Source organism: Setaria italica, chromosome V (assembly GCF_000263155.2).
Source record: "Setaria italica strain Yugu1 chromosome V, Setaria_italica_v2.0, whole genome shotgun sequence".
Taxonomy (NCBI): Eukaryota; Viridiplantae; Streptophyta; class Magnoliopsida; order Poales; family Poaceae; genus Setaria; species Setaria italica.
The window spans coordinates 24602977-24614444 of NC_028454.1; the positions used below are offsets into that span (position 1 = coordinate 24602977).

The 11468-nt window shown below is 43.6% G+C and overlaps 1 protein-coding gene across 1 annotated transcript; it reads left to right on the top strand.

Moving 5' to 3' along the window:
• Positions 1–4577: 4577 nt before the first annotated feature.
• Positions 4578–7961, top strand: LOC101759214 (ocs element-binding factor 1). The gene has a single exon (XM_004968837.4). It carries the CDS (start codon positions 7222–7224, stop codon positions 7642–7644), a length of 423 nt encoding a protein of 140 aa, XP_004968894.1. The 5' UTR covers positions 4578–7221; the 3' UTR covers positions 7645–7961.
• The last annotated feature ends 3507 nt before the right edge of the window (positions 7962–11468 follow it).

Genomic DNA, 11468 nt, shown 5'->3' on the forward strand with positions numbered 1-11468 from the left:
GAAGAGGGAAGGAATTTCTTCCGTCTTTCTTAGGTAATTTTTTTTTTCAATCTCGATTTAGTTTAGTTTAGATCTAGATTTAAAAATATTAGTGGATCTGAGATTTAGAAATATTAGTAGATCTAGATTTAGAAGTAATAGTGGATCTAGATCTAGACTTAGAAACTTTTAGCTATTTTTAGATAGGAAAAGGTAGCTTAGTTAGTATAACTGATTTAGCTTATACAGTAAAATAGATCAACATTATTAGATTTATTTGTTATGGTAAATGGCTAGAATAAATGTAGTTAGTAAATTCTGATTTTTTGTTAGGTATTCGAATATAGTTTTTCGGTAACAATATTAGATTTGTTTGTTCTGGTAAATCACCGTGATAAATGTAGTTACTAAATTATGATTTTTTGGTTAGGTATTATAATATAATTTTTCGGTAACATTATTAGATTTATTTGTTGTGGTGCATGGCTATGATAAAGTTAGTTAGTAAGCTTGGTTTAGTGTTACATAGTTGTTTGTTTATTCAATTGAGGTCGTTATTGTAGTTAACTTATGTATAGTGGTGAGAATAATTTGGACTGCCCGTTTCATGTATGTTGCCAGGCATGTCGGATAGTGTCAATATTCAAGTGTACTATGGGCCGGGGGAGGTTAGATATGGTCCAGAAGGGGTAGATTTGAGTGGATTCCCTTATTTCACCAAGTGTGTTCCAAGAGCAAGAGAGAGAACTTTGGGGGGCATATGCAAGTGGCTCTGTAGTAACTTAGGTGTTGATAGAGATCAAGCGGATGTGTATGTGAGGGTTGCAGTGCAAAGATCGCCGGACATAAACTTTTGGGAGTTAGTTCCCCTTGAAGGAACTTTGAGATATCGGGCTTACATAGATGGTTTTACGAGAAGAGGTTTACCAATCATATGGTATGTCCAATTTTTCATGAAGGGTGGACCTAGCACTCATATTGAAGAACAAGTCAGAGGTGATGAAGTTGAAGCAGAAGAAGATGTGCAGAGTCCTGCGGGTGGAAACGAAGAATTTAATTACGAAGAACAAGAACGTGAAGATGCAGAACATGATGTAGTATCTCGGGAACCAAATGGAGAGGCTAATGAGGGCGAAGAAATTCCTGAGTTAGTAGAGCAGATGGAGATGGAAGGAGGGGAGGCCAATGGTGTCGTGGAGGAGGACTCGTCGGATGAGGAAGATGATTATCCTGTACCGCAAAATTGGTCAAATTACGACCATTCCGCCCTACAGGTCAATGTTGGGGAAAATATTCCTTGGAGTACAGGAAGAATGAGGTATGCGTGGGGCCTGTGTACCAAAGTGGGGATGAAGTGAAGGTGGCTATTAAGAGATGGTTCACTTTGTGTTTGCAGTGTCAGTTCAGGGTGGAAAAGAGTAGCCTGAAGGTGTATCGTGTCCAGTGTGTGCGAAATGATTGTCCATTCAGGGTGCATGCATACAAGGGCAAATGGAAGGATTACTGGGAGGTGACTAAAGTGGTTGAGCACCAATGCTTGCTGGCTAAATTGGAAGGAACACACTGCAACCTCACTGCTGAATTTGTTGCTCAATACATGTACCCTCAGATAGTGGAGAATCCAAGCTTTGAGCCCAAGTCCATTATCTGTGCCATAGAGGAGAAGTTTAAGTACAAGATCAGCTACAACAAAGCTTACCGTGCTAAGCAAAAGCCGCTTGAGATGAAGTGGGGTACGTTCGAAGCATCCTACGACAACCTCCCTGCCTTGTTGCATACCATTTGCCAGAGAAATCCTGGAAGCTTCTACGACTTGAAATCATATCCAGTTCTTCAGTTTCCAGGCAAACAGGTCCTACAACGGTCATTCCTCGCGTTGGGTCCTTGCATTCAGGCTTTTCGGCTTTGTCAATCAGTCATTTGCATTGATGGCACATTTCTGACTGGAAGATACAAAGGGACAATGTTGACAGCTATTGGAACCGATGGCAACAATCAGGTGTTGCCGCTTGCGATCACTTTTGTGGAGAAGGAGTCTGGAGATAGCTGGTACTGGTTCCTCGAGAGGGTAAATAACATGATTGTGTTGGACATCGAGGGGGTTGTCTCATTCATGATTGGCACAAAGGCATTATACAAGCAATCGACGACCTACAGAATGGAAGTCAAGAGCGTTTCAGGGTGCCGATATGGCTGGACTTGAGTAGGTGGTGCATGAGGCATATGGGTGCAAACTTTCACAGCCAATTCAAGAACAAGACCCTTACGAAATTGTTCAAGCGCCTGTGCAGCCAGAACCAGGAGAGGAAGTTCAACCTGATGTGGAAGAAACTTGAGGACGTCACAAAGAAGCAATGCGAGGAACTAGTGAAGAGGGAGGTCAATAGTGAGGCCGACCAACCTGTGTCTCTGGAGGACGTCGGGCTCGACGGGCCAAACGTCAGGCAAAGACGGGGAAGATCCATCAAGTCCTTCTCACAGTGGATTGAGAATGAACCGAAGGAAAAGTGGACATTACTCTTTGATGAAGGAGGTGCACGGTGGGGTATAATGACGAGAAACGTCAGGAGAATGACTTCTTATTTTTTATCATTTGTAGGATTATGATGTGTACAATTATCTTTATGTGCGAGGAATGCTCTATCTAGATAAGAAGTTAAATGCTTTTCATTGTTCGTGTGCGTTCACTATACAAGTCTAAACATTTCCCAATTAAGAATTAAAAGCACACAATTAAAATAATCGATCACTACGAATGAAAATCGTGCGGCAAATAACGGAGTACATGGCCTAAGCACAACACAATGAAAGGTCCAACAGCACACAACATTATTCATGAATAAACCATGGACACACAACGAAAGGTCCAACCGCACACAACGGAGTACTAGCCAATAACAGAGCCTACTGAGTACAACGAGGCCACTTTCCCTTCCTGAGGGCATCGGGGTTCTCCTCCATCGCTGCTTTCGCTCGGCGTGCACGCTCAAGCTTCCTCTCCCTCTCCTCCCTCTCCGCAGCAAGACGCCTCATTTCCTCCTCTTCCTTGTGCTCCTTCTCTGCAGCCTCCTTTGTGAGCCTCTTCTCCATCCTCTCCTTGTTCTCTGCCGTCCAACGCAACATGTACTACATCTCCTCCTTTTCCTCAGGCTTGATCTCAGTGTCAATCCACTGCACAAAATCACAGAGCGGTGGAGGGGTCTGCAACAAATGTAATTATTACAAAATAAAAAAATCATGCAAAATATCATATGACACAAAATAATTATTGCACAACATCAATTCCTCACCATCTTGTTAAGCGGCGTGATGAAGTGTAGGCTCAAACGCAAAATTGGAGCACATCCAATACCTCTGCCTATACGTGTCCTCTTCATCGGACTTGGCTACCTTGCAAGGATCGCCGCAAAAGCACATGGGCACTGGAACACCACTAGGCAGAGGCAAAGGGTCGAAGGCATTTCCGGTCAACCAAACACCACTCCACCTTTACCATTTTCGTTGTAAGAACCGGAAGAACTAAGATTAAATCATACGACTACCAGTTAACATAATAACGTGCACTGAGATTACCTTGCTTTTCCACACCTTGGTATCCTACGGTTGTATAATAAAAATATTAAAATTTCATGAAACTATAATAGTAAATACTTCTAGATCTAAATACTAAACTATGAACTGAAAACCAAATCTACTATACTAACTAAACTACATTTTTAACATCTAAAAGCACACAACATATCTGTAGATCTAAATACTAAACTACGAACTAAATACCAAATCTACTGTACAAACTAAGCTAGATTTTTAGCATCTAAAAGCACAAGATATTTTTAGATTTACTATACTACGATATTGAAAAACTTACCTGATGACTAGGAGGTTTCTTCCCCTTCTTTCCTCTCTTTCTTTCTTCCTTCCCTTCCTTCTCTCCCTCTCTTGTTCTCCTCTCAAAAACAACAGGAGAGGTAGGTGGCCTGAGGCCTGGCTGCGGGGGGTTTTTGTAGGGGGAACCCCCGCCGGCCCAGGTGGCGGCAAGGGTCCTTACCGCCAGCCCAGGTGGCGGCAAGGATCCTTACCGCCAGCCCAGGCGGCGGTAGGGAGTTATCGCCGGCTGGGCCGGCGGTAATGACATACATGGGCCGACGGGGTCGGCGCTTTACCGCCGGCTAAGGTGGCGGTAAGGCCCTTCCGCCGCCTGGGCCGGCGGCAATAGCCTAGATTTGCAATTTTTCCATCCCACTATATATTTCTGCAAAATCGAAAAAAAATAAAAAATAAAAAAAATTCGCCGACGATGATGAAGCTTGGCCCACATGCGATATAATATGGCCCATACGCGCCAGAGAGCACACACTGGAAATGCATGCACTTTACCACATCTAACCTTGGGGCAAGTTTAACAAGTTGGCAAGTATTTGGTTGGACAACTAATCTTTAGCAAGATTCTTTAGGTTCCATATGTCATATGGCAAGATTCTTTGGGTTCCATATGTCATAGAGACAAAAAGTGTGGCAACATTCCCTTTGCCGTGGCTTCAAATTTATTTTCCATACTTTTTTTGACTTGCCACACTTGCCAAAGGTTAGGTGTGGCAAATGGTAGCTAGCAATCACCCACACGTGGAAAATTGGAAGACTGCAGAATTGACTGAGAAGCACGAGTGATTGTTGACTGAGAAGCACTAGTGATTGTTGGGCAATGTCTAAGATAACAACCAAATGATTTTTGTTTGAGCTCATCCAACCCCACATGCATTTATTTATTTCGTAGTTGAAAATTTTGATCGTCAAGCATGTCGGCATCAAGCCATCAAAATAGTTAAAGAAGAAGACTTATTTAAAGAGCAGGTCGAAGAGTTGCATGTTTGGATAGATATTCTTGTTCCTCGTTGAGGGATCCAGTATCAGAATCCTGATTCCACTGACAGAATATGAAAGATACACACAAAAAATAGACAAAATAAACAATCATTAACCCTTCCTTCCACTGCTAAAGAAATCACAATCTTCCTTGACCCAACTCCTCGAAAACACCATGAACCCTAACCAGCCAAACCACCTTCTAATAGTGTAGTCGTAAATGAAACCAAAGGAGAAAAAAAGAAAAAGGAAAAGGAAAAGGAAAGAAAAGAACACGAAGCCTAACTTTCTCTGGAGAGAAAATGTAGGATATAATTTGACCGACAGATTTGAGGACACAGAGGTGGAAATGCAATAATTTGATTAATTTCTAGAGCTACAGATCGAATTCGGAAAACCCACTAACATGCAGATCAAAGGCCAGTTCAGCGAGAATTGCGGGAAATCCAAAACAAGAGACAGGTGCGATGGGCCGAAAATTAAGAAATGAATGACACGCAGCACAAAATACGGCCCACATGTACCAAACAAACAGAACAAAGAAAAGTGATTGCACGAATCTACAGGAATCTTGAAGGAAAACAAACAAAAAGTCAAACCGATGATACATAAAAATTCCGTATTTTTAAGATAAATAAGCTCAGACTTAGGACATGTTTATATAGACTTTCTCTTTTTTTAAAGCTAGCTTTGGTGGGTTGCTAGTTGAAACTGAAAAAGGGTTATTTGGTCTGAATTCAAATTTGAAGGAATAATACATGTCAAATATGTGATGTATATACCCCTCGGAACAATATCCTACGGAAGCTAAAAATTCCCCTCCGCACCTGCCTTTTTTGCTTAACTTCTAGAAGCCCATTGCTTGTTTCACCTTTTGGCTTTTGACATGCACAAGAAGCTAACAAAAACTGAAATAAACAGGACCTGTTACGGTGCTTCTTAAATGGGTACCTTTGCAAGTTACTATTTGTGTGTGTGAGAGAGAGGGGGCTAAAATTAGAGAGATAGTTGTTCGGGCCAGCCCATACAAGACGTCCAGCTTGGTTGGCCCAATAACTTCTGAGAGAGCCCACCGCATCACATGCAATAAAAAAAAAATAGCACACATCTCACTGTCAGCAGCCCAGCCTTGACTTGCCCTACGGTACATTGAACAAACACCAGTGCAAGCGTGCAACAGCAACACATCATGTCATCATGACCCTTGAACGAACTATCTTCCTTAACCCTGGTTATCAACGCAGTCTAAAGCACCCAAACAAACCAAAGTCCCAAATAAACCCAATGGAATCCGTAGCGGACACCTAACCTGAGATTCCAACGCCCTCTGCCTCCCTCGGCCCTTCTCGCTTTCCCTGGCTGCTTTTTTCTTTGCCTGCCTTTCGCTTTCTCCTCCACCACCAGACCACCACCACCGCACACCTTTCGCTTAGTTTTCCCCCACCCACTTAACCCCTAAGCAAGCCAAGCTCGCCAAGGCTCCTCCTCCCCCCGCGCGGCTATAAATTGGAGGCCCCTTCCAAGCCCCAATTCCCTTTTCCCCTTCTCTCCACTCGCCTCTCTAGGTTTCCTTGCAGCTGCATGCTGTCCCGCTGCAGCTGTTGACCTCTGCCGCCCTCACCAACCCACTACCCTGCTGCATCTTTGAACACCCCGGCCCTTTGCTTGCACCAGACACCTGCACCTTTAGTTCCCTGTGCCTGGGAGATTCCGTTCCGAACCTTCTCGTCGGAGTGGCTGTAGCAAAGTGTCTCTGTGCAGCCAAAACTCTGTCGGAATTTTCGGCCGGAAACCTTTCTGATCAGGGCAAGACTCTGCCGGATTGTTTTTCACACAGGAGACCTAGCTAGTTAGCTGTTCAGTCTGTCACTCTGCCGAAAATTTTCACCAGAAACCTTGCTGGTTAGGCCGTCACTCTGCCGAAATTTCTTGCCCAAAAACCTTGTTCTCCAGGCCGACACTCTGCCAAAATTTTCACCTGGGGTTAGTTTCTTGGTTTCTCAGAGCGCGATTCTGTCCTAATTCCGATCTGAACACCTTGCTTGTTCAAGGCAAAACTCTGCTGGATTTTTCTTTCGCGACAAGCTCTTTCTTCATCTGCTTTTCTGACTTGTGCCGTTGCTCGTGCCACGAACCTTTTAATGTTGCTGCTCTCCTGCTCCCATCCCCCGTGTTTATGATAACATCCACCGTCCTCGTCCAGTCCTTATCCGTCGTCTTCCTCTACTGGTTCTATGTCTTCTCATAATTAACCGACTGTACGTAGTAATTTTCTTGGAGATTCACGTTCTGATTTCTGCCAAGAACTGCCAGTAAAATCGAGCAAGAAAGTGATTTATATTAACCAGGTAATTGAATCGGTAAGACGTAAGAAGGAACATGGCCTCTCCTGCTAGCGTGGTGTCCGCTGCGACCATGTCGCCGCCGACCGGGTCCGAGGCGCCCGGCTGCGACCCGCAGCTGGCCGCGGTGACCGCGGAGAGGAAGCGCAAGCGCAAGGAGTCCAACCGGCTCTCGGCGCAGCGGTCGCGGGCGCGCAAGCAGCGGCAGCTCGACGAACTGACGGACCAGGTGGCCGCGCTGCGCGCCCGGAACGGCGCCATGGCCGCGGCCGCCTACGACATCGAGCGCCGGTGCGCCGCCGTGCAGGCCGAGAACACGCTGCTGCAGGCCATGAACCTCGAGCTCGGCGAGCGCCTCCAGTCCCTGACCGAGCTCATCCAGTGGATGGAGGGCGCCATGTACCACCAGCCGCAGCCGCAGCCGCAGCTGCTCGACGCCAACATGTACAACTACTACTAGTACCACCTCTGCTATCTGCTGGTCGTGTCTTGAGGTCGTTGCAACTTGCCAGTGATGTTAGCTGTAACTAGCTCTCGGGTTGTGTCCATGATCTATGTACCTAGCTGTGTGTGTATGTTTGCTTTGCCTCGCCCTGTCGTGTTGTTATTGGGTGGGCATTGCCGCAAGGGCAAAGTAGGGTTTTGTGGTGGTGTGTGGGGGTGCGTCACTTTATAGTGTGACAAGGACGGCAAAGAGCCAAGAATGTGGTTAATTGGATGCCCTTGTGGAACAAGCAACTGCCTTATATATATATATCATGTGATTTTGTCAATTCATTCACACTTGCAGCTATATACTTTTCTCTTTGATGGTGAGAAAAGAACTAATTCGACGAAAGAGATTGATGGACACAAATTGAATGATTGAGCATCGAGTTCAAAAGGATTTGCACCAAGATTTTTAATAATTCTAGTCTATATGTCTGACAGGTGGCTTCTAGAATCTCACATCTGTGTGGTCTGCTAGTACGGCGACCACCTACATATTGACCATATATTCGTAATACTAGACAATTTGCATATGAATTATGTTGCGTTAACGCCGAAAGATTTGATGATCAGACTTTCAAGATTTTTTCTTCTATAATAAATGAGACTCAAAGTACAAAGAGTGAGTCTACAAAAATCATAGAAACTACAGCTGCAAAAAGTAGACCCGGTACTGATGGCTAGCGTCTTGCAAGATTTTTCTTCATACTAGCTAAGCTAGTCTGTGGTCTGCTTGAGCCATGACATTTGCCCAAATTTCTTCTTGTATGATGAGCGAGTTTCACTAAAGGTGCAGAGATATGGCCACGATAAATACTGCCTATGGCTTGTGGGTACCACAAAATAATCCTGACCCACATGTCAAGTCTGATATTACTTCATGGACTGATTAATGCCACGAAAGAATCTAAGACCAGAGAAAAGCATGCAGCTGCAAGGAAGTGGTCTGCACGAGTGAAGAACTACCAGCAGCTTAAAGCTGTGGCTGTCTGGGGGATTCCTTTCTAAGCTTGGTGGGGCAGCGATGAGATCTTTGGAAAGCGGCGAATCATTTGCAAACGGGGAGCGAGGAATTAGCTAGGATGGACGTGATCAATGACGCTTTAGTTAAAGGGACAAAACAAAGGGTCCTCAAACAAAAGCCTTGCTGCCGTCCTTCCATGCTTAGCTTTTAAGAATTCCACAAAAGGTGAATGGAGTGGCTGTGGCTGGTGTCCGGTTTATGTGAGCTACTCAACTTCTTGTATGAAAATCTTTAGGCCTCTAGCAATCATGTGTGCTGGTGCATTCATCTTTTTTATATTTACATAGCAACAGAGATATGATAGTGAACGTAGATATCAGAATTGAGTTTGTTTGAATGGTTTTGCATTGACATTGTCATCTTATTTGACAATATACGTGTGACTAGGGACAAGCACACAAGTTACTTTTTCGGTTTCTTTAAAGAAAAGTGAACTTGTTTTGGTTTTAGTGGTGGATTCATCTTCTCGGTACTAATATGCACCAAGATATTAAAGTGAAACAAAAAAGTAAGATTGAATTTGTTTTGTACCTGAACTCTTATTTGGCGACAAGTGTGCGACTTGGGACCAGCATTCAAGTTAATTTTCATTCCTTAAAAAATGAACCTGTTTTGGTCTTAGTTTTGGGCTTGGAGACTTATTTGGCGACAAGTGTACGAGTACGGACAAGCATAGAGACTACAATAGCGCTTGATTTTTGGGTGCTTACAAATTGATGGGTGCCAACTCAACCGAATACTCCAAACTTTGCTGGCTTTAAATCAATTATGAGCCTCAAATAATCTTCACGCAACATTGCTCTATGACGTCATTTTTAAATGTGATCCCAACATGGAGGGCCCAAGCTTTATTTGGACTCAATTTTCTGGCCTAGAGACAAAGTTCCAGCAGTCGTATATAATTAACGTTTACCTTTATTTTAAGCAGCTTGCTTATCTCCAATCAGGTAGCTGCTAGAATCAGCATGGATCACGCGCATATGGATGTCTTGCGCAGATGTGTTAGATTCACATTGAAAATCTGAAAGAACCCCGAAAGATTCCCAGCATATCCTGAAAACAAATACTAATCAATTGGACATAGTGCTGGCAACATGGACCTATCACACAGCACATGAAAACAACATCCACCACTCTGTTTTTAATACCATTCACCTTGCTAGCAACCGGTTTGATCTGGATGTTTACATCGCTGAAGACTTAGCAGTTGCAGCTCAAACAACCCAGGGCAGCATAATAATTTTCTAGGCATGCAAAGTTAGACCCGACTTGCGAAACAAAGCACTGGAAATTTTCTAGATGTGATAGAACAAGTTCCTGTTTGGCAGAGTTCTAGTACAGAAATTTTTTGGATCACTTGGAGCTAGGTGTGGTTCCAAAACATCATGGAACTAAAACTGAAGGTACATCAAATTAATGCATGGAGAATCATTTTATTCATAGTTTAGACTAAATACATATATTTAAATAACTATATTTTAGTTTTCAAACTACATCTCCAACCTTGATATCTCGGAACTGGAGTTAACCTTGCTGGTAAGTTCCATGGAAACTTATGTGTGGCAATGGATCGTAGAAAGAGTAAATTCAGTGGTACTTTCATTTTTTTCTAAATTGTTCTAACTAGCTTTGTGTGGAGCTAGCCAAGAAATTCCAAGGCACAAGACAATACAAAGTAAAGTAATTTATAGAACAAGCATGGCTCTGTGACCAAAAGCGGGTGTGCATGTTCAAAACAAATGCAACGGCATTACCTTGAAAAATATACTGCACATCACAATAAGCTCCAAATATATCGTTTGGTATTCTCGGCATAAGTATATCCCTCAGTGACAGGTGCCTGACCTAACATTTCAAAACTATATCATGCAGTGAAATAGTAACTAGCACAATATAGTGCAACAATCAGTTAACATAAAAGGAAAATCCATACACGTCAACAAGGCATTTAGCTTACTATCCGTTGGTGTTTTATACCCGGCAACCTACCAAGGGGTATACCTCGACCCGGCAACCTACCGAGAGGTATCCCGAGGTAGTAGATTGGTTGGTGGGGGATCACCGGACCTAAAACTCGAAGGTAAAAGCGAGGACACAAGACACAGATTTATACAGGTTCGGGCCACCAGAGTAGCGTAATACCATACGTCATGTTTGTGGTATTGTATATTGCGTCCTACGCTTGAGTGTTGTTTGGTATTAAGGATTTGATCCTCTATTGTGGTTCTATGAGATCTTCACCTCTATTGGTCTGCTGATCTAGGTACCCCTGCCGTCCTTTATATACTAAGGGGGCAGGATTACTAGTTGGTTACAAGGTAGGAGTCCTAAAAGGATTACATGGTATGAGTCCTAGTAGGATTATAGGGGAAGTCCACCTTCTTCCTTCCTTGCGGGTACTGGGGATCTATCCCCGACAAGCCCCCGAGCGCTTCATAGTTGAATGCAGCAGTCTTCGAGTACTTTTCAGATCCTCGCCGAGTAGTTTGATGCTTGTCGAGTACTTTGTCTGGCTGAATCTTCAAAGTTCTTCAAAGCTGCCATGAGGCTATGGTGTGCTCAATCCCTTGATCATCTTAATTTTGTAATCTTCATTTTTTGAATGTGATATGGAGGGCGGCAAAAGTCGCACTCCATATGAAGTAGCCCCCGAGCCTTAGGTTGAATCGAAGAATCAGGCTAAGGGTCAATAAAATCTTGAATCTTCTTCTTTCATCTTAAAAAAATCAACTGTCGGGTATAGCTTATTGGCCTCCGAACCTTGGAATGAT

Bases quoted from the DNA above. Each gene is read 5' to 3' on its own strand.
- LOC101759214 (XM_004968837.4), top strand. From the start codon at position 7,222: ATGGCCTCTCCTGCTAGCGTGGTGTCCGCTGCGACCATGTCGCCGCCG.